The sequence below is a fragment of the Aphelocoma coerulescens genome, chromosome 18, assembly GCF_041296385.1.
Source record: "Aphelocoma coerulescens isolate FSJ_1873_10779 chromosome 18, UR_Acoe_1.0, whole genome shotgun sequence".
Lineage (NCBI taxonomy): Eukaryota > Metazoa > Chordata > Aves > Passeriformes > Corvidae > Aphelocoma > Aphelocoma coerulescens.
The window spans coordinates 6,968,126-6,991,416 of record NC_091031.1 but is presented as its reverse complement, the minus strand read 5'-3'; the positions used below and the strand labels follow the sequence as shown (position 1 = coordinate 6,991,416).

The window sequence follows — 23,291 nt, the reverse complement described above, 5'->3', positions numbered from 1 at the left end:
TGGGGGGACAGGGGGGTGTTCGCACCCCTCTGCCTGCCCTTTGCCCGGGTGTCCCCACGGGCCAGCCAGCGGCTCCCGGCCGGGCTCCGGCCTCCCGGGATCCTGCACCGCCGGCAGCGGGATGCTCCGAGCGGCTCGGCGGGTCCCGGTGCGCTCTTTGGGGGAGTCGGAGGAGCCTGGCAAAGGCTGGTACATGCTGGGTCGAGCTCTCCCCACAGGCAGGGCTGGCTTCGGGGACGCCAAACGCATCGCCGCCGTTTTGCCGTCACGTTTTCATTCAAAGGGACTCGAAACGCCATGTCCAGGTCATTAAAAAGACATTTTCAGCTGTCTAGGGACCCTTCTTCCATCCTCTGGGGCTGCCCTTGGTATCATGGATTCCTATGAATATTCGTGGTGCTGTGCACCCCCTCCCCGTCCGTGTCCCGTTACTGCTGAGCCGCGGCACAGGCTCGTCCCACCGGCAAAGGAAAGCTGGAAAAGGCAAATGGCAACTGCGCTGAGGGGTAATTAGGAGCTGTCAGCCTGTGCAGAGGCTGGAGCCGAGCACTAGAGCCGGGGTTCCGACCCCCTGCTCAGGTTTTGGGGTGCTGGGCACTGATGGCCCTGGGCTCGGGTCGGTGAGTGACGCTGTCACGGCTACAAAGGGCAGCCTGGCAGGGATCTCCAGCTCGGCACAGCAGCCCCGGGAAGGTGTTCTGTGGGGAATGAGAAAGGGAAAAATTCCTTCCAGGCTGATGGAGCCATAAATCAGGTGTGATAGATGAGCAGGGTTTAATTCTTCTCTTCAGGTACGTCTGACACAGCCCTTTCCCTGCCGGGCTGGGGCGCGAGCAGAGGCGGCCGTGACTCGCAGGCGGCCCCAGGCAGGGGAGAGGGTCTTTGGGAAATGGGAATTGAGGCTCCGGGGCTCCGGGCTGCAGCCAGGGCTTTGCCGGGAGATTCCAGCCCCATCCCAGAGCAGCACCAGGACTACACGGAGCTGCCCGTGACTGGCTGGCAGGCTGTCCCAGGGAGATGCCAGCCCTCAGCCCCTCTTCCCAGCTGGTTTGGCATCGCCTTCCTCCATGAACATCTCAGGAAGCTGCTCTAGAGCTCCTTTTTTTTTTTTTTTTTTTTTCTCCTTTTTTCTTCTTTCCCGATTAAAACGCAGTTGTTGGGGGTTGCTGGCAGCCACCGAGCAGCCGGGGCCGGTAACAGCGAGGGGACGGACGATGGCAGGGACTGCCCCGGGACACCCAACCCTGCCGCAGGGACGGCTGCAAAGCCCCGAGGAGGTCCAGAAGGGCCCGGCCACGCGTGGTCCAGGCTCAAAAGCATTGGCAGTATCTGGCTGTCCATCCATCTGTCTGGGGTTAAATCCAGCCAGTCCCCCATCCCCCAGCCTGGCTGCCATCACACACTGGTGCCGGCGCTTTAATTCCCTTTACTTATTTATCATCGCAATTGTCTCTTAATTGTTTTGGCAGCCCCTCCAAGCCTCCTGGCGAGGGTGGGAGGTGCTGGTGTATAAATAAAGGCCATAAATAAATAAATAAATCCGGTGGAAGAGGAGGGTATTCATCCAGGTTGCCCCAGGTGATGGCACCCATTCACCCGGGGCAGCTCTTCCCAGTTAAGTGCCCCAGATGCCTCCTCGGGTGACAGGCTGGTCCCTGGGAAGCTCCAGGAACTTTCCCTCAAATTGTGGCTCTCTGGCTCGAGGAAGCCAGCACGCAGAGCTGCAGTCAAACCTGAGCTGGGGTTGGGGCTGTAACAGCAAAGGGGAGCAGAAAAGGGAAAAAAGTATCAAAAATCCCCAACCCACGTTTAAAATTAATTAGTGATGTCCCTGGTGACTCAGCAGAAGCCAAATGGATCTGCTTCATGTTTTATTGAAGGACTTTGCTGTGGAAGGCTGAGGACAGCAAGGAACAGGGCAAATGGGGTGCAGGTGGTGCTCGCAGGGGAGGTGGCCTCAGGATTGGGTGTCAGCACCCGGTGTAAGGCCAGGGCTATTCTGGGTGTCCCATGTGAATGCCCAGGTCCCTGGCCACCATGGTGGCATTTGCATAATCATCTTTACATGCTAATTGGGATGGAAAAGCACAGTTTTTCTCCCATTCCTGGTGCCAGGTGCTGGGCACTGGTGGGAAAGGAGGTGTTTGGGGCATGACCAGCCCAGAGCAGGTGGGATCTGTGACCCCCAAGGACCAAGGAAGGGCTGAGCTGCTCCTGCAGCATTTCCCTGCTCCTGGGTGCACAAGGGACAAAGCTTCAGGGAAGTAGTCTGGAAGCACCATCTAGCAAAGCTTTCCAAAGAGGGGCTGGGTAATTTAGTGTTTAACAGACGTTGAGGGATATTATTTCTTTTTGGTGAAATTGTCTAATCAATCACTTTTTAATTCAGCCTGCTCTGGCACCCGGGACACCCCAGGAGGCTGTGGGCTGCTGTGCAGAGAGAAATATGGCTGGATTACTGCTGGGCACCCACCTCTGGGGCTCAGCCCCACTCCAGGGGGTGGGCAGTGTCCCCCCAAACCCACCCCCTGCCTCTGCCAGCTCTGACATCTCCATGGCAGGTCCTATTTTCACTGCCCCATTGCTCAGCATCATAAGATCCATCCTGACGAGGAGAGGGGGAATGAAGCAGATCAGCACAGGTCAGCCACTGGGAAAGGGTTCCAATGGCAAGGAGATGCTGGTGCTGCTATGGGAGATGGTAACTCAGGTTAAGGCAGGGGGAACTGGTTAAATCACAATCCAGGACAGATACGGGGCCAGGAAGGTGCTGGGGACAGCTGCCATGCCTGTGCCCGAGGATGCCTGAGGGAGCAGCAGGTGCAGCCACCTCCTGGTTACTGCCTCCTGCCAGGCCAAAGCCATGGCACAAAACCTTCCCCAGCTGAGACCCTGCAGCAGGTGCCCTTCCCTGAGCCACTGACAGCTCCTGGGCTGCCCAAATCCATCCAGGGGAAAGGCTGGTGAGCACTTTCCCTAAACCTTCAAACAGCTGAATCCCCTCAGGGACACGCAGCTCTGTGGTGGTGGTCAAGCTTTGCCTAAAGCTTCTTCTCAGGTTCAAAGTTTTTCTTTCCCTGGCCATTGCTATTCCAAGCACTGCAATATACTGAATTCCTCCCCGATGCCAGTTTGGCCTCAGATTTACAGCCCAAGCCCCAAAATCCGCCACTGCTTGTGAGGTCCTTCGAGAGAATCACAGCAGAAAGTGTTTATTTCCATCATAAAGATCTGCTTTAATATTTTAACATAAATCAAGCTGCGCTTTATGGTGATAATAAATTTGCTAGCAGAAACTGCCTTTGCAGCCTGAGGCAGCAGAGCAATTCAATTTGTTTGGCTTTAAGTGTAAAGAGCCGTAATTGAGAAGGGGAAAGTACAGATGTTTTAATTGAGTTTGCAGCTAGCACCCAGAGTTGCAGGAGGCTAATAGAGAAGAGGTGAGGGTCTCCATTAGCCTCTCCACTTGCCATTCCTCCTTGACCTGCACCCCCATCCGTCACGGCCATCCCCTCCAGGAATAGCTGCTCTGTGCCTAAGCACGAGGAAGAAAGAGATGGAAAAAGAAGTCAGACTAAACCAGATGTATAATGTGCATTTTATTGGTTTTAATCCCATTTTTGTAAAACTAATTACAGTCAGGACAAAGCATCACGTGTGAATCTGTAATAATGAATTGTTAGTGCTGATAATGGCCAAATAAAAATAGACTTATTCGTGATGAGCGAGAGGAGAGAGCTCATGCCCTGCACCGTGGGGTCACCCAGCATCCCCTCAGCCAGTGCTGGCTGCACTGAACCATCCCCTTCCTGCTTTCTCCAGTAATTTTTAAGGCATTGCTATGTCATGTTTTATATGAAAAATGTTCTCTGCCGTAGAGCTTCTTTCTGTTAATCACCCCAATTCCAATTTCCAATTTGTTTTGCTGCTGTGCAAGGACAGCAGGTGTCTAGGAATTCATGGTTTTTTATTTGAGAAGCACTCATGCTCCTTGGGGAGCAAAGCCCTTCCCAGTAAGGTACCACGGCAAAGGCTGGGGCTGGAACACAAGCCCCTCAGCATGCCACTGCATCCAAAACCTGGATTCCAGCAGCTCTTGGAGGTGCAGCCCCTCAGAAGTCACTGTCACACACTGTGTTGAGGGGGAGAGTGGGACACATGGGCCAGGGAAGAGAAGGCACATCTTTAAATGTCAGAGATGGCAGGAAAGAGGGTGCCAGGCTGGGCCCCCTCCCTTCCCCTCAGTGGGGCAGCCCTGAGAAGGGGAGAGTGAGAGGAGATGAAACAACAGAGAACAGCCCCATTCCCTGGCTGCAATGAAATGTGAAGGCAATAGACTGAAATGGGCATGTGGAGGGCAGGGGCTGAGCCAAGAACCTTGCAAAGCATGGGCAGCCCAGGGCAGACAGCCCTCAGCCTCTCCATGAACCCACACCTGCACACTCGTGCAGAGGAACAGCCCCCTCAGCCTCTCCAGCTTCCAAAGGCTCATTTCATCAGCATTCAATTCCTCCCTCCAGCTCTGCCCAGCTCCCAGCTGCCACGCAGGTGGCTCCCAGCTCAGCTGCCCCATGGATCTGCCCTCCAAACTACTCCTGCCTAAACACGACACCAGCACCAGCTACGTGTAAAACCCCTTCTTAATTTGGTACTGAAGATACCACTTCAGCTTCCCAGGAGCACTTGAGGATGTTTAAACTCACTAGCAGGGGCTGTCAATGCCTGTTTGGGATCAAGCTGGAGAGAAGATGAACAGTCCCTCCAGATCCTCTCCAGGCAGCTCGGCAAGGACACAGTGGCGGTGCTCAGGCTTGAGAGGTGCAGGGTTTTGCTTTAAAAGCCATGAAGTGGTTTTATACAGCTCCAGGTACTTGCATATTCCCCCAGGAGGAGCACTTCAGGTCATATGGAAACCAGAAAGTCCTACTTGAAAACAGAGCTTGATTAAAAAGAGCTGCAGTTCAAAGCTTGCTTTAGTGAGCGATGACATTTAATACTGCAGCAAGTGCAGAGGGCAGGAGGATCTGACATGCACCTGGCTTTGAACCTGCTTTGATAACAGGGGGGTTAAAATAGTTCAGGTGAAAACTTTTAGAGTTCTTCCTTCTGTCAGGAAACCCTGGATGATCTGTGCCCAAGGGCTTCTGAACACAGGACCCGATGACAGAGTGCAGTGTTACAGTGACCACAGTCATCCTAAAAGCAGACTCACCTAGAGCTGCCTAAGGTAGGAGCAGCCCAATTCTGAGAGCAGCAGAGCAGGAGCAGCTCAAAGCCCACCCTGACCCTGTGCAGAAAGACAAGAGGGGGAATTCAAGCCCACTTCCAGCAGGGTTTCAGGTTTTGCTCCCTTGTTTTGGGAGCTCTGCTGCTGCAGGCAGGGCTGAGCCAGGGCGCACCGCGTCCTCCTGGCACCGGCTCATTCCCCTGAGTTAACACCCACCTTGTTTCAAGGCTAATTACCCAGCGCGGGAGCCGGGAACGCATCAGTGTGCACAGCCGGAGCCTCTCGCGTGTCAGGACTGGGTAATTAGCACCTCCCCAGCCCACACCGATCCCGGCCGCTGGAGTCAGGGTCTGGCTGCTTTTACCAGCCCCGGGCAAAGCTGAGAAAGGGAGAAGGGCTCTGCCGGTGGAAAGCTCCGAGTCGCGAACCGGTGCTGAGGGAAGCAAGGCTGATTTCATTTCCAGTGGAAAGAGCGGTACCCTGCATGCAGAGGGGCACTGCTCTGCCCAAATGGGCTGCCACAGCACTGGAGAACAGGATGGAAGTGTGAATGTAAACTCCCAGGCTGGAGAAATCCAGCTCTAAGCAAAAGATCCCCAATCCCAGGCAATGTGCATAAACATGATAATGCTTCTACAAAAAGAAAGTGTAACAGCACAAAATTATTTCCTTCTGAATTAGGTCTATTTCCACCCTTATGTTTTCCTTCAGCTGGCACAGAAGGTTGGTCTGAAGGAGTCTCAGCAGAAAGAAGAGACTCAGTTCTCCCAAACTCCTGCCGGATTCTGCACAGCACATTCCTGCCTTTGGGAGAAGGGACATTTAGTGATGCAGCCAAGGCTGTCTCCGGTGTGCTGAGACCAGCAGCACACAGAGAGCCAGGGAGGGACAGACAGACAATGTGCTGCTCTGACAGAGCCAAAGGCAGGAATGGCTGGACACTTTAACGGTGCAGGCTGCCAAGGGCTCAGCCCCAGGGCTTCGTCTGAGAACTAGAACTGTACCAAGGCTGAGTCCACTCCATCCACACCCAAACTGGAGTGAAGAAAAGTCTGTGTCACCAAGCCAACGGCCTGGAAACTTCCCTTTACACTGCCTCTCCCTCTCACTGCACAGTTCCAGAGGGGGAGCTGAAATGCTGGAGTCTCTGGAGCTCCAGAGGGAGTGTGCTGCTCTCCCTCATCAGAGCTTTGACTCACTCAGGACAATGTTTGCAGTTACAAACACGAAGCAAGAGAAGCCCCAAATGAGCACAAACACAATCCAGAAGGTGTGCCGGAAAGGGGAGAGGTGCTTGTTCACAGTCCCGCTGCCGAAGACCAGCTGAGTGTCTTTCCGACTGCAGTACGCAAGGAAAGCTGGGATGAGATACTGGATCCCATTCCCGGCATAGGCTCCCGTGATCCCCACCAAGGACTCCAGATCGTGGGTGCAGAAAGCCACCAGCACTGGGGGAATCAGCGTGATGGCAGGAAAGACAATCCTATCCACCACCCACGGGTAGGTGCCCCCTTCTCGGTGGAAAAGGGTCTTCCAGTTGTTGCGCAGGGTCACTGCAATGATGGGGAAGTTGGTGCTGATGGTGAAGACCGGGAAGAGGCCCAGGAAGTAGCGAATGAAGGCCACGCTGATGATCTCGCAGTTGGTGAAGTTGAGCGTGTACATGTCCATGAGGGTGTCGTTGCGGAAGCAGTAAATGGCAGTGAAGGACAGGAGGCTGTAGAACGCCAGGATCAGGATGTAATCGAGCACCACAAGCTTGTTCACATGCTTCTTCTTGGAGATGGGGGTGATGAGGGATGGCAGGGAGTGCTGGCACATGAAGGAGTAGACGCACACCCCAAACAGATTGCGGATGCCCGACAGCTGGGCCATGGACGGGTGACCTTCAGCTTGGCCTCTGCCGATGCGGATGAGGGCCAGAATAATCATGAGGATGAAAGCTGGAGAGAGAGAAGGTCTCAGGTCAAACCCAGGCCTGCGCTCCCCATGACCCTCCTCCCATTGCACTGGCAGTCTTGGCATCAACTCTCTCCTACTATGCAAGAGCATCTCCTTATCTCTTTGATGTACCACCTTATCTGAGGGTGCTACATCAAAGGCGAGGTGCACAGGATCACATGGTGATTTGCTGTCAGTGCCAGTCAGCAGATAAGGGAATGGGCTCAGGCATCTCCCTCCAGTCTCCCTCCCACAGGGACTCACCCTCCCACCCCCAAGAGCACAGGGCTGCCCTGAGTCCTTTGGAGGCAGAAGGCTGACATGGCTGGTGAACCCTAAGCCCTCAAGGGTTTTGGTCCATGGGTGCTTCTGCCACACACACACGGGTTAAATATCACCTTTTAAAAAAGGCTTAGAGATGTCTGAGCTCTGACTTGGCTCCAGTCAACCCCAGTAATATTCCTACACATTTCCAACCGGACTAATGTTTTCAAGACCTCCCCTATGTGCACAGGAGCAGCAGCTACTACCATGCTTTCCTGTCCCTGGGATCTGTCAAGCATGATAGAGCAAGAACTAGCCAGCCATTTCCTGGGCAGGAGGAACAGGCTGTCTGTAGCGAATCCCAGGGTGGAGAAGCCAGTCTGGAAGGGACTAAAGCAGCACTGAAGGACTGCTATTAAAATTCATCGTTCCTAGACACAAAGTCTGCTCGTCTACCCTTCAGTTATGTCAGGAAAAAGCCTAACAACATTTTACAAAGCTTATTACAAATAACAACATGCCAGGGACAAAATGAATTGAGAAGATTGGGCTAATGCCCTTATTACTCTGAGCGTGGAAATTTGAGCCAGAGCAGTTACTGTGAGACTCATTCCCAGCACAGCATATAAAACCAGCAGAAAACTAATTCTGGTGTCACAAAAATTGCATCAACCTGGGAAAGATGATCATCAGCTGCTGGAGTTAACAAGCAACAGGGAGAAAAGGACCTGCCTGGCAGGGCAGCAAGCAGTGAGATTTACAGTCTGGTGCTGCAATGGGTGGGCCACTGTGGCTTGCACAGAGCTGTCCTTGCACCAGCCTGAGGCACAGGAACAGAGCCGTGAATTATCAGGTAATGAAAAAATCAACAAAATGCTGAGACAACTACTACAGACAACTTTGAATGCCATTAATATAAATCCAGAGGAATTAAACAGAGCAGTGCACAGTTCAAATCCATAGGAGGCTGGCACCAGTGCTAGGAGCTGGGCAGGCTCACCTTGGGGTGACAAGATTACGGGCCTGCTCTGTGCCCAGTCCTGCTCCCCACAACAGGCGGCTGGAGATGGGAAACCCTGCCAGGGATGTGACTGGGGAAGACAGCTGCAGACTGGTTAGTGAATGCTGCCTCTCCTGTGCCCAGCAAGATCAGATTAACCTCACTGAACGTTGCCTCCCACACACCCCCAGCACTCTCCAAAACCTTCTCTCAGAAATTCACGTTCTCCTGCAGCAAACACCAGCTCCATGCTGAACCCTTCCCAAGCCACATGCTGCAATTTCATCCTGTGCTGCCTCAGGAAACCTCTCCCTTCCAACTGTTTTGCAGTGACAGGGCACGTCTACCAGCCCTCCCCAAACACTGGACTGACGGCAGCAGAGCCATTCCTTCGCGGTACCACAAGGCCAGGTCGTTTTGGGAGTGCTAGGTTCTACTTCCTCCCCCAAGGGCAGTCACAGAGAGCTATGGAAGGCAACAGCTCATTGCTCTGGAGGTGTGCAATTCCCCTTGCCTTCACTCAAGCCCAGCAAGGGAGGGGCACTGCGAACATGGGTACAGTTGTTGTGCCTCCCCCCACTGCTCCCCAGAGGGGAGATGCTTGCCAGCCATATCTGCTCAGCAAGAGAGCCAGAGAGAGCTGTGTTCCAGGTGATGTGACATGGCTGCACTCCCTGGGGCTGCACATGCTACAAGGAAGAGGAGAAGATGCCCTGAGTAATAAAACAAAGCAGTTTGGGCAGCTCTGGAAATGTGCTGAGACTGTTCCTTTCCTGCTTGCCTGGGAGAGGTAGTCAGGCTCTGCAGCCCCATCCTGAGCTGGTCCCGTATCTGAGCTAGACGTGACTCAGAAGTCTCACACCTCTTGCCCTGCACACTAGACAGTGAATCTCCTCATGCTCTGCTCAACACAGTAATGAGTGACCTATTTCCATCCCCCAAACCCACTCTCACCATTGGCTCAAAGCCCCACTTTCTGCACCAATGCCAACAGGGCCAGTTCAGGGGAACTTTCAGGCAGGCACCCCATCCTTGAAGTGTCTCCCACTGGCTCTCCTCTGCCCCAACACATGCTTTTCTGGCAGGGAACACTGAGGGAACAGAGTTCTTGTGGATTCCCTAAATGATGGATGGTCTTTGGCTTAAGCAACTAGAATTTAATACATTTGTTTTTCATTAAATGTGCATTTCAGAAATTTATTTAAATTACAAGGAGTGAGGATCCAATACTAAGATCCAAACTAGCTTTGCTTCCAACAAGGTAAGCTCTGCTTCCCCTGCCTGAGCACTGGTGCTCTGCAGATGCCAGATCCTTGAGAGAAATGGTGCTGGGTAAACTGGACACCTCCCTTGCACAGTTCCAGCCTCAGAGAGGACAACAAAAGCCCTGCCTCACGGTTGTTTTCTCTCACTCCCTGCGGCAGAAGAGTTTCTCACTCCTGGAACTGGAGAGCTAAAACACTTGCATGTCAAATTTATCTCTCTGTCCCTGAGAGGAGGCAAACCCAAAAATGAAACTCTGAAACCTAGATATGATCTGGATGATAAGTCAAAATGAAAAGAAGATGACAGGCTGACTGACAGGCAGCTTTGAGCAGAAAAGAGGCAGCACAGGATCCTCAGGCACACACAAAGCTCCCACTCACACCCCCTACCCAGGACAGCAGGCTGAAGGCAGAGTCACATGACACTATTTCATGTCACCTACTGTTGTCACATCAGGCATCCAACAGCGTTCCTTCACCACAAGGATCCTGGTGAAGTAAGACATGGATTCACAAAAAACCCCTGATGTGTTCCTCTCCACACAGAACAGAGGACAAGCAACGTGCTCCAGGGATGAAACACCTTCAGACCATGATCAACAGCACCTAGAGCCACAAAGCAAGGTCAACAGTGATGGCACCAAGGATTGTTAGTTGGTTACAGGAAAAATTTGCTTTGAGCCTTGTTTTATATAAATGCTTAAAAAGCAATCAAGGGTTTTGCTTGTCCTGATTTTTCCACAGTGTTAAACCCACTCCAAGCCCCCACACCACAGGCTTGGCAGTCAGCAAGGCACAGAGGCCACTTCTTGGCACAGAGGCCACTTCTTGTCCCATCTTGTCTCCTCTAGGTGTTCGAGCATCATTTTTAGTGAAGGATATGAGTGAGCCTGAGGAAAAAAATAAAGAGGGGCTATGCCATAAAGGAAAACTTGTGATGAATCTCATCCCAACCATCCAACTGCCTCTCCTACAGACTTTGTTCCCCTCACTATTTGAGGAACAAATGCTCTTCTCAGATAAAGCAGACCCTGCAGTCAGCTACTGCTGCCTCTCCTGCTTGATTCAGGAGATGTTGATTCAGAGACAGGGCAGTTCTGCTCTGGTTCTTGCAGGTGAAGTAAAGATGAATACAGATGAGCAGACATCCAAAGTAGTACAGTTTGGGAAATATGGGAGTCTGGGGATATTAAGAAATACATTTTTGTGCATTTTGATAGAAACATAACAGAGCTGCAGAGAAGCAGTGAAGATAATTTAGCCATTCTGAGTTTAAGGATCGTTTTACAAAGTCAGAGAAAACACCTCTGTAAATGAAAAATGGTGTTTGTACATGATCTTCATCTCTCTGCAGAAAGGCTATTGCAGAAAAGAAAATAAGTCCAAGCCTCAAACACATTTTTTCCCTGTCATGGTAGGTTCCTGCAAGAACTGATGCTCAGAACAAGCTTCTGCCTTAAGCTCCCTTTGCATCCCTGCAAGACATGGTACTTGTGAGATGTTCACATCTTCTCCAGCCCTGTCCCTACTCCCAGTCCTCCTTCTACAAGGAAAGCCTGGAGAGAACATCACCACACCTGCCTGCCATCCCTTCCAGGGACCCAGAGAGGCAGTGGTGTGCAGCCACCCCATGCCTGGCTGCTCCCCTACCCCCCAGCCATTTGTCTGAGCTGCTGCCATGACACGTTTGTGGCAGGGCCATCCGTCACTGCTGGCTGATGGTGTGACAGAGCTTTCCTGTCCAAGCAGAGAATCAATATGCCAGGAAATAATGATAATGGATCACCCTATCCCAACGCATGCCGCTTGCTTCCCTTTTCATACATTAAGCAGCATGATGGATTCCAAGAGGAAGATGTTTTCAGGAGCTTCCTAAACCCAGTCTCTTTAGAAAGGGGAAGATTTCTCCCCACCTCAATCCCCTATCAAGTCAAAACACAGCAGGCCACTCTTAGAGGAATAGATCTCATTTAGTTTAACATTATGCATCTCTTTCATAGAAAGGGCATAAAAATAGGAGCATCTGCTCTGTACACACTGAACAGCCCAGGAGCACATCGAGACAGTCCTACCTTCTGTATCCCCACCTGACACTTGTGCTGTCTACTGCCCTGCTGATGTCTTTCTAGGATGTTGGTGCCCCTTCTCAGAGCAAGCTGCCTTCCAGCAGTGATGTGGGCAAGCTGAAGAGCCCACTGCAACTCTGGAACCACCAGGCATTCTGGATCCTGTGGCATTTGAAGTATTAAAGCACAGCTGGAGTTCAACATGCTGGCAGAACAAAGTATCTGAAATTAAGACATTGATTTTTAAATTTAAAACTCATTTAGCCAGTTTCTTTTGCAGAAGCTATATCCTGCCATTTGATCATGACCTCCGGTTCTCCATAAATTCCAGAGCAGCAACTGATTAATTTCTCCAACCTTAGAGGGGGTTTCTGTTTGAATTGACAGTAAAGAGGTAACATGAAAACCAGGTTTGCTTCATCAGATGTGGGAGCTGCAGTAGTTAAGGATCGGATTTGACAATGACAGAGCCTAAAACACCATCTCTAGGAAGATGAAGGATTTATGAGTGCAGAGACTGTGGGGAAGCAAGATGGATATGTTCATAGAAGACAGCAATTCTCTGGAGAGAGACGTCAGAAGGAAAAGAGGAGGGAAATTACTTCCCAGAAGAAAGGTATGAGCAAAAGTTGTGGAACATCACTGTGGCTCCTTCCTCTAATGGAGAGCAGAGACTTGCAGGGACAGTGATACCCTCCCTGCCCCAAAGCCTGAGGCAGAGTCCACATGGCAGGGGACTGTTGCTCATACACAGAAGTGTGACACAGCTTACCAAGAAGGCAAGAAAAAGCACCTCCATTCCCCCAGGCCTGGCTTGCTCCTGCTGCAGCCAACTCAGACACTGCTGCCTTGGGCCAGGTGGAGCCCCTTTCCTTCACAAAGGGAAATTCCATTTAAAAAGTACTACCAGGACTTTTTGGCTGTCAAAAGCAGTTCAGTGGAGCTTCTTTGCTCTAAGGGCATAATTTCCCTGCTTTTCTTCATCAGGCTTGCAATACCATAACCAACATTTACAAGTAGCTTCCCCAATTGTGGTAACAACTCCTGCCACGAAACCAGTGTAGCTGCCTCATCTCAGCCCACATCAGCTGGTCCCACAGACATCTGCACACCAGCAACAGTTCACAGGGAGAAAAATGGCTCTGCACTCGGGTGTTTATCACAGATGCTTTTTCTCAACATATGGAAAGGAAAGAGCAGCCAGCGAGGCTTGTTTGCTTCTGGTGGAAAATTACCCATGTAGTTTATGGTCCTCTCTCTGCTGGTCACCTTTGGCAGAAGAACCATAAAGCCTCTGCAACCAGGACTCTGCTCTCAGCTCTGCTGCTGGCTTGGCCTATTAGCTCTGACAGTCACTTCTCTGTCCGTGTCAGAATTTACTCTTCTGAGAGAAGGGAATAATAATACACACTTCAGTGTCGCTGTGAGCCCAAACTATGGCTGTGCATGCTTTGGAAAGCACTAGTTGCAGAGCACCCATGTCCCCTGAAATCCAGGTGCTCTGCAGACTTAGCCACATCTTGCCCATCCTGCCTTGGGCCCTACACAGCAAAGTTTTTTATCATCTTGTTCCACCAACATCCACTCTGAACAGAGAGCAACTTTTCATGCTACAGCCCCATTCTGAAAACGTGCCTGGGCACGGTCATCCAGACCCCTCTGCAGGGTTGAACGTGTCCTTACATTTCCAGCTCCCCTTCTTCAGCTCTCAGACTCATCAGTGTCTCCTGCTGCCTGAATAAAGTGCTCTTTTCAGGAGCATCAGCTCCTCAGGCAGAATCTCAGTGGTCCCGTCCAGCACTGCAAATCACTCTCCATCTGCATCTGAAGCTCACAAGGCTCTTTCCCTCACACAGGCACTGCTTCACCCCACTGCCCCCCATAAACAGTACTGAAATGAGCTCCTCAGTCGACAATTCCAAAAGCAGGCATGACAGAAGCACAGCATTTTAACTAACTCTTCATAAATATATTCACTTCTCTTAGTGAATTATTTACCCTGGGCTCTGGCAGCAGCTTCATCTGCTCCAAAAGAGATATAAGAACATGAAGTAACTTTGTTGAAGCAGCTTGTCAGAATGAACATGCAACAGTGTCCTGATTTACAGTCCAATCCCCTCAGCCTCCTGTATGCCCTGCAGTGTGAAAGGAGAGGGGCAGAGATCACAATGATCCCTCCTTAAGCTATTTGCAGAAAGCTTCATTTCTGATGTGAAAAGAGACCACCCACCTTGAGGACTGTGGGCATTGGCAGACTAATTTCTTGGCAGGAGACTGGAAATGCAGGACTTCAGATAACTGTCACTCCCTCCTAAATCAGCCTCCTCTGTAATTCTTAGTCTCAGCAGTTGAAGGGATGTAGCACAGTGACTCCAGATTTCTGCACCAAATCAACTCCAGCACAGATAGTTCTGCTGCTAAGGATGGCAGTGACAGTTACCTGAGACTGCTCACAAGGTGAGAGGGTCTGAGAACAGTTCTCTGCAGAGAAGTGCTGTAAAGAGCAGGGCTCTGGTGGAAAGAGCAGAACTACCAGAGAAAGCAGCAGATACAGAAAGTCAGCCCCACTATCAGGCTCTGCAGAGCCCTTTCCTAGTTTCTTCCCCAGAAGCCTTCTACCAAGTATCCTGGAAGGGGATGGGATGGAAAAAAAAAGGGTTTAACACAGACTTCCTGGAAGTTCTTGTCTGCTTTCCCTCCATCTTACTGGCCAGGGGAAAGAGCTAGAGGAGAGATTTTATTCCTGGGCATGTAATTGTGAGATCATTGTTTGGGCAGGGTTGGGAAGGCTTTGTCTCAAGGGCTGCATTTACTTGAATAGATGTGGTGTGATCCAACAGGGAGAGAGAACTGAGCCTGTTCAACCAAACCCAGAAGTTTATTACTCTAATAAACCATCTCTTCATTAAAATACAATACTTTCTAATAACTACAATACAGCATCACAAGCAGCACTCAGAGCACAGGCCCCACGTGGGAGCTGTCTGGGAACATTTGGCAGAGACAATTTAATAACAGCAGTGATAATCATGCTACCAATGTCTTTAAAGCCAGCAGTCCTCACCTACAGAGCTGGACATCTCAGGCTGCAACAGGCTGCAATTAATCGGGTTAGCTGCTTAATACACAATAGCCCAATGTTTGATGCTGAGCTCCACCAAGCTCTGTCCTTTTGTTATCTTTCCTAATCCATATCCTAACCCATGATGCTGCTAGACAGTTATTATCCAATATTATCCAATAATAAAGAGGTAGGGCTGTGCCTCAGCGAGCTGTGTCCCCTCTGCTTTGAGAGGTGCATGGGACTTGCCTGGCTCAGTCCCTCTTGTTGGGCTGTGACCTTCAGCAGCTCTCCCCTAACAGCATCCACTTGATCAGGACTGAAGAAATGAGAGGGAAAAAAACCAGCTAGACAATCAAATCTCTTTAGAGAGTAATCCATCGCCACCATAGATTTAAACCCTCCAGGAAAAAAAAAAGTGCCAGAAGTCCAAACAGCAGAATTGAAAATATCAACAGCTCTAATTTATTGATGGCTTAGTTGGTTTAGCCTTCAGCAGGAAGCCCTGCTCCAATAACTTTGTACAAGACCTGGAAAAAGGCTCCAAAACTGGTAAAGGAATTGACCTAATAACAGCTTTACACTTTCCTGAGGCTGAGGTAGAAGGGAGCTGAAAGGAAGGAAGGAATTACACTTTGGGGAAGGACCCTCCTGTCTTGGGGTGATTGACACCTCCCCACCCCATAGGAACAATCTGTACTCACATGGCCCCAGAGCCGGGTGAGCCAACAAGGTTCTAACCACAAATCAAAACAAGGCTTCACTGTAAGCACATTTTCAGAGTTTAAACCAAATGATTTTTCATGACTGGCCCTTTCTCCAGGGAAAGGGCACAGCAGGCAGGCTCCCTGTTGAACCCCTTAGGGTGCCTGTGCTCCATTTCCCAAGGCAGCTTTAGGTACCTGCAAAAGGCCGACAAAGCAGTCTGAGGAGCTTCTGCATTGGGAAAGGGATGAGAACTTGGGTAGGCAAAGCCTTACACACCTGCCAGCTCCTGGAGAACAGAGATCTCTAAGCAAGGATAAGGCCAGCAGTTCAAGCACCAACTGCTGCACTGAATTTAACCATTGGCACTCACCCATGGCAAGTGACAGTCAGTTCTGCAGCCAAGTGTGTGAGCTGCTACTCTTCAGAAGACTGGCAACAGCTCGATTCCTCTGGAAGCCCTCTCTGCCACCAGCCCCACTCCACCTGGAGACACAGATCCACCCTCTGTGCTCCTATCAGTCCTGGCAGGGAAGTGCCTTGTCATGCCAGCCTTCTTTCCAGATGAGCTGTCTGTGATCAACAGGCCCAGACAAGAAGAGCCCATCTGTCTGGGCTCTCTTGCAGCACAACACTTGGGCTTGCAAGCTCCTCCATCAACTTTCTCCTTTTAGAGGCTTCAGAGGTGCCTGTCCTGGCTTAGTCCCTTATCCTGGGAGGATGCCAGATGAAGGGATGAACATCCCTGGAACATCTCCACATTCTTTGAACTGGCCCATTTTTAATTTCCAGCTCAGATCCCAGTGTTTAAGCCTATTTTTCAGAGAGAGAATGATTTTTTTTTTATCTGTGAGGTGTGGAAAGAGACTGCCGTAGGCTTTGATAGCCGACGTGCTGCTTGTAATGAGCACAAGGCTACGGAAGAGGCTTGGTGACATTTGATTATCACTTAGATCAGGAGAAAGAGGGAAAGCAACTTTCAAAGGCAAGGCTGACACTGTTACAAACACCAGCAGAAATGACCTTCACACACAGCTAGCTCTCTCTGCTGCCAAGAACCATCCTCTCAGCCGCTATCATTTGAATCACCAGTACACCTGGGGCAGTGCTGCTTTACATCAGCCCCTTCTGCTCTGAAATCCAGGAACTTTCCACCAGGCTGGAGAGAAGGGTGTGTGGTGGGTCCTGTGACAGGCACATTGCGAAGTCTGTACTGACCTCCCAACTCAGGGAGGCTTGATTTTTTTCAAATCATGATGCAAAGCATGGGTCAGATTCCCATCCACACCATGAGCACAGGTAAGCTGAATCAGCCACTGTCCACATGGGAATTTTTTTTTCCCCAGCACAACAAACAGGCAGGAGGGAAGCTCCAGTGTTGCTCTGCTGCTCAGAGCACTTAGCAGAACCACCCTCAGCACCACATGGCTGAAACCAACCCAAGGAAGGTGAAGGAAAGGCACAGTTTATACAGGACAAGGAGTTCACATCTGGCCATTGGCATACAGGCAGGAAAAGTCCAGAAGACCACAAAACACTACCCAAGACTATTCTTTAGGATCTAAGCTCAAAAAGTACCAACCTGTGTTTAACTCACAGCCCTGCTTTTGGAGGAGGGGACAGCAGTGATGTGAGGACATGGGAGAAGCCAGCTTGACAAATCTCAGCAGTATGGGATTGATCCTTACCCCAGGATCTGCAGCAAGAGCTTTTCTCTGCTCCCTGCATCACATGGCTTTTTGATGAATTATCTTTCCCAATAAATCTATCCCTCATTGTACACATATGGAATCCGTTCTTCTAAGTAGCCACTGAGGTGCTGTCAGGGTCATTAACTATCATTATCTGGGGCAGCTGTTCCCCAGCGTGCTGACGCAGGAATCAATCAGGCTAAAGCATGAATTTCCCCTACACTTCTCCAAACACTGCCTTCATCCCTCTTCATCAAGTGATGAAAAAGAGGAACAGTTCTGCCATCGTGCCAAGGTTTAGCAATCCTCATACTGGAAGGAGCTGGCTAAAGGGAAACCAATGGCAGATGAGGCAGGCATCAGGCTGTCACACAGACAGGATGAGGTCTGACTGATGTCTTTACCAGGGAAGAGAAGGCAGGGTGATTGGAATCAGGCCAGTCAGCTGAGCAGAGATCACTCTCATTAAAGAAAAAAAAAAACCACCACCAAAAAAAAAAAAACCCAAACGCAAAACTTTCTCATTTCCTTTAGTACCCCTTAATGAGATAACCTCTTTCTCTGACGAACTGGGGGGCTTTCAAACCTTTCATGTGCTCAGACAACAAAGGAGAAAAACAGGCATTCAGGATTTTCACACCATCCAAAGTCAGGATTTATTAACTCAAACTGTTCAACATCTGAGACTTGAGAGCTTAAAATCCAACTTAATTTTCCTGGGTGTCAACTGCTTAACCCCATCTCAGGAATCCTCTAGAACAGAGGATCTCTATTCCTCTGCAGTGACTGTCAGCCACTTCCAAACAGGATGAATTCACAGAGAAGGGACAATATCCAGCTGCAGTCAGGTCAAGAGCATGTGTGTAATGGGAAATAGTTAGAGAAGCAGCTTTTCTTCTTATTTCAGTAATAGATATAAACAGAGCTAATTCTGTGCTTCAATGGTCTGGATTCACACACCAGGAGACTGTTAACCTGCAGAAATGCTGGTCATTAACCTGCAGAAATGCTCTTTATTAACCCTGAGTATCAGTCACTCTGTCTAGGTGACACAAAAATGGACAAACCTGAACATAAACCTTCACAACCCACACACACCTCTCAGCCTTTAAGGGCAGGTACATACACAAGCCAGACGTGAGGCAGCTGCATCTTTGAATGACAAAGGCATTGGGAAAAAAAAGAGGAGTGATGTCTTACTTCCCTTAAGGGAATCATCTGTCTTCCCAGAAGTTCTTGGCAATATTTTGGAAAGAACTCATAGGAGCAGGACTTCCCAAGGACAACACACATTGGTTTGGGGGTTTCCAATGCAGCAGCTCCTACCATAAAGGAAGGCCCAGGAAAATAAATGCAAGCAGATGATAAAACTAAGGGTGGAAAGTCTGACAGAAATGCCTTTTGTTTTCAGATCAAAACAAAGATTGTCTAAAGTCTGTTGTGCATATGCTGTGAGAAGGAGAAACTTCCAACTGGTGGGTATCACAGTCAGCACCCAGACAGGAGACTCTGCCAAACCTCTTTTGCCCCTCACACAAACCAGACTAAAACTTCATTTACCATCCGTGTCTGATTGAGAACAATTTCATCCTAGACTAAAAACTTTCTCCTCAAAGATTTATTAGGCCTGCACAATTGTCCTCAAAGAGGTTGTTTTGACAAGCACTTGCTTCCAAACAAGAAGATCTTGCCAAAGAGAAGTGTCAGTGGCATGACTCAGGTTCCATCAATGGTAAAGAGGTGGCCGAGTCCCTGCCAAGACTCACCTATCCATCTCATGAGGGACGTCATGATTTGAAGATACTTGGTCTTCTGCACATTGAAGAAGGTGAAAGGACCCAGGAGGAGCGTGAATGCTGCCTGGAAGGACAACAAAATCACACATTAGGTTAAAAACCAGAAATTCTGCCAGCAAGATGAATTTATCAGTAGAACAAAGCTTGCACTGAAAGTTCACTCCAGACATGTCCGTTTGTCATGAAGCTTTCTTTGTTGCTTAATTTTACAGCTAAGTTGGCTGAGACACAGGGGGTCAAGTAAGCTGTTGGGTATCAGAGAACATGCCTCAGGCAGAAGTGGAGCTCAGGATCCTCTTAGCTCTCAGCCGTTTGCTATCACTGCTACAGCACTCCTTTACTGACACATTTCAGTAAAAGCTCTCAGTGTAGCCTTACAGAACATTAAATATTAAACTGTGGCCTCTTTGCCCAAGTACATGCTCAGTTTAGGTCTGAATAGCAATAGCCCTGACCAGTCTGCTTCCATTAACATTGATGGGGTGGCTTTGGGGTATCCCAGGCTCAACGGCAACGGAGCCAGGTCTGCCTGGAGCTTTTCCCCCCACGCTTTAAGTCGCCTGTGTAAAACACAGAGGGTTTTTTTTTAACATGTAAAATCAGATAGTGGGAAGCTACAGCGTAACAGTTCAGCTCCAGGAAGCTGAAAACCTGTTCAAAGTCAGGAAAAAAGTCATCAAAGAGATACTCGTAAGAAAGAGCTTAAATTCAGTGTGGAAAGTAAAGGTTCTTCAATGAAGAACTTCCTCACTGCCCTCCTGGATGTCTATTAAGAGACTGGTGTTTCATAGAATCACAGAATGGTTTGATTGAAGACCATCTCGTTCCAACCCCCTGCCATGGGCAGAGACCTTGCTCCAGACCAAGTTGCTCAAAGCCCTGTCCGACCTGACCTTGAACACTTGCAGGGACGGGGCAAATTAAACTGGGGTACACTGCAGCACCAATCTGCTGCATCTCTTCCAGCTGGGCTGCAAAATACATCCAGCAAAGATCCATCCTAGAAACCTGGACCATACAGCTGCCCATGAGAGTTTCTTCTAGCACCTCCTAGAGCACACAAGGCAACCATGCTATCAGCCCATGCCCAGAGGTGACATGTCTTGTGCAGCACTGTCACCTCTGCTTGGGCACTAAGCAGCACTCAAGCCTTACCTACCCCAGAGAGAAGAGAAAAGGCTTCACTGCAGGAAGAAACAGACCTTGGCTGCAGTCTGAACATAGATTGAGAGAAGCTACTTGTGACAGGGAGACAAAATGCGTGTTACTGAGGAGAGCCTTGCCTGTCCTCCATGGGATGGCACCAGCTAGCGATACACTAACACGTCCAAACGCTGTAAGCAGGCAGTGCTTAGAAAGCCACAGCATAGGTTTGTAGAGCATCCCAAAGAGATTTTTAAAGACAAATATTCAACATTAATATTTACACATTGCTCTTTTCCATGACTTCTTAAAGCAGTTCAAGAAAAGGTGTCACCAGAAGTGAAGAACTGGGACTCAAAGGGGCAGGTCTGCCGAGCCTCAAGGTCTCTGTCAACCCCAACAGAGTCAGGACAGAACAGAATCCAAGCTATTTTAAGACTAGCACAACCCCAAGAAACCTTTTTTGAGACAGTTTAGAATATCTGCAAGGCAAATTGGAAATGCCTCACATCACAAGTATTCTCAGGTGATGAAAGTAAACCCAGAAGGGGAGCAGGGGAGAGAACCCTTGGTTTGACATATTGCTCGGTAGGGATATATTCTGATCCAAGACCATTGCTTACACTAAGTCTTGCTTTTTCTGCTCAGATTTAAAAAAAGGACAGGAAGCATGCACAGAATTCAGATTTGTGAAGCAGTTGATGGTTGTTGGAGGAAACACTGAAATCACAGAGAACACAATGCCACAGGCATAACTGGCAAGACTGAGAGCCAAACCAGCTTTAACAGTTATGGGACTTGAGGTTTTAACATAGAAGCAAACCAGCCAGTTACAAGCCTTTTTTTACTCTTCTCCCTCTTGTTCCTTTCTTCTAACTGGCAGCTTACCTCCACTCTCCTGCCCAGTAGGGACTGCCACTCCACCCTAGAGCAGTGCACAAACCCCAACAGACTAAATAAACCTTTGACTAAAATGTGACGTAGGACAAGGGCCCAAAGCAAACAAAAGTAGACACCAACTCTCTTACTGAAGAGTATTCTTGAGTTTGTGATTAATCTCTTTCCACCTTCTCTCCCAACACACTGCTCAACATAGCCTCCCTTCAAATCAGTTTATAGCTCCTGCATCAGAAAGCGCTGAACACAGAGACACAGACTAAGGATGGTGATAATTAAGGACCAGGTGTCTGCTGCAAATGAGAATGCTCCAGATCCAATTGGCACAACAGCCCCTCAAACCATAGCAAGGATTGACACAAAATCACCAAGCACCAAAGCAGCTGGGTCTGAAACACAGATTTGCCTCACCCACTGAGGAAAGAGGCTGTGTTAAAGTAGATTTGGGGCTCAGTTGCTGAAAAGCATCACAAAGCATCCTTAGGTGCTGGAAGAACCTGCGTGTCCTTCACCTTTTGCAGTTATTCTCCAGTCTGCAGAGTACCTTAAACAACTAAATCCATTCAGCAAAGTTTTTAACTCTCCTCCTCTCTGGCCTTTACTGTTTAACTCATGGGGAAGAGATACAAGTTGTTGTGCTTGAATGGTTGAATGCCCCCCCAATCCTTTAGGATGATCAGTGTCTTCTGTTCTTAACAAGATCCTGGTTAATTCTACTGCAACAGAAATTTATTACCTTTTCCAGTTGACACCCATTAGTGATCCAAGGTGGATATCCATGGATCAATACAAACAATGCTAAGGCCTGCAATGAGTTGAGGTTGCCCTGCTCTGCAGGGATTTGTGCCAACCACTTTTAGGAAGAAAAGCTACAGAACACACTGGACTGCTTGGGAGGAGAAAGGCTAGGCAGAACAGGACGTTAAACAGCCAGATTAACATCATTTTGAAGTGAAGTTGTGTACAGCTTAACAGGATTGAGCACAGGGCAGGAAAAAGGGGCCAGTTTCTCACCAACAGTCAGGATGTGAGGACAAAGACTCAGTCCCTGGATTAGAGCTAATCTCACCATCAACCATCAGAAGAGTCCCAAGGCCAGGAACCCTACTTAAAAACACATCCCCAAAAGGATGAGAAGAGACCACAGTTCTTAGCAGGAGGATGTCTGCTTCCTCTACCTTGCTGTGCCAGACACCTCAATGCTCTTCTGACCCATTAAGTTAATTAGTTTCATAACTTCTCCCTAAGGAAAAAATAAGCCCAAATAAGCACCTCAGACATATACCCAAACTTTCTACCTGATGTTTTCCAAGCTCAAGTCTCTCCCAGAGGGAAATAATTCACCAAGTGCTTCATTACACATGTAATTCAAACAATCTAAAACCTACACAGAAAACTGTATCAGCCCTGTCAGATATCAAATATGCAGAGCCCTGGCACATGAAAAAAACCCTCCCAGGTTTTCCAGTTCACCTCTTGAGTCAGTTGAGGTATTTTCTAGGAGTCTATCATTCTCTTCCTAAGCTTCAGCAAATAAACCCACCCAAGGCAGAATGGACATAGTCTACTTTGAGTAAGATTTTCCTGCTAGTGAAGTGGTTTCTTAACAGAAACAAGCAGGCATAGGGGGCTGACTTATTGCTAAACTGAAACAAGGTAAAGGAATGCTTCCTTCAGCTGAAGAGGAGAACTGAAACTATTAAATGCTGTCTAAATTCACAGGATGTCAGAGAGAAACCATTACAGTGCCTTTGCACAGAGCTGGCTATTAAGAGTGATTCCCTCATTTCCCTCCAAGCTCCTCCATTAAATGGGAAAGGCCAGGTAAATCACCAGGCTCATAGTGGAGGGTATGTGGAACTCACACACAGCAAATAAATGAAAAATTCTTTATTTTTCCTTCCTTTCTCATGCTGAAAAACAGCATGAAAATCCAGCACACTGATGACTAAAAAGGACAGTGTTTTTGTTGCTTTTACTGACATTCCCAGTCAAAAAATGAGAAACCAGTGAGGGTATAAGAAAGAACAGCAGCTTGTCACCCTGAATTATCCTCTTCCCTGCAGGCTAGTAGGAGCCACAAGCAGCACACCAGCTTCCTCAACCCCTGGGAGGGTCTTCAAATCCATTCCTCCCACCAAGCCAAGCTACAGCAGTACAGGCACCAAGGTTTGGGATCTTCCCTGAGCTGGCAACTCAGCTGACACCACTTTCCCAGCCTCTGCACCTGTCAGC

The 23,291-nt window shown here is 49.2% G+C and overlaps 1 protein-coding gene across 4 annotated transcripts in view; it reads right to left on the bottom strand.

The window, feature by feature from the left end:
* Window positions 1–3,581: 3,581 nt before the first annotated feature.
* The window catches only part of TMEM104 (transmembrane protein 104), a 43,962-nt gene continuing 24,252 nt past the window's right edge, over window positions 3,582–23,291 (bottom strand). For all 4 annotated transcript variants that reach the window (XM_069032525.1, XM_069032529.1, XM_069032528.1 and 1 more), the window contains exons 9-10: window positions 18,987–19,080; window positions 3,582–7,170 (exon numbers count right to left, since the gene is read on the bottom strand). In XM_069032525.1, the coding sequence (XP_068888626.1) occupies window positions 6,410–7,170; window positions 18,987–19,080 (855 nt within the window). In that variant the 3' untranslated portion in view covers window positions 3,582–6,409. The remainder of the gene's footprint in view (window positions 7,171–18,986; window positions 19,081–23,291) is intronic.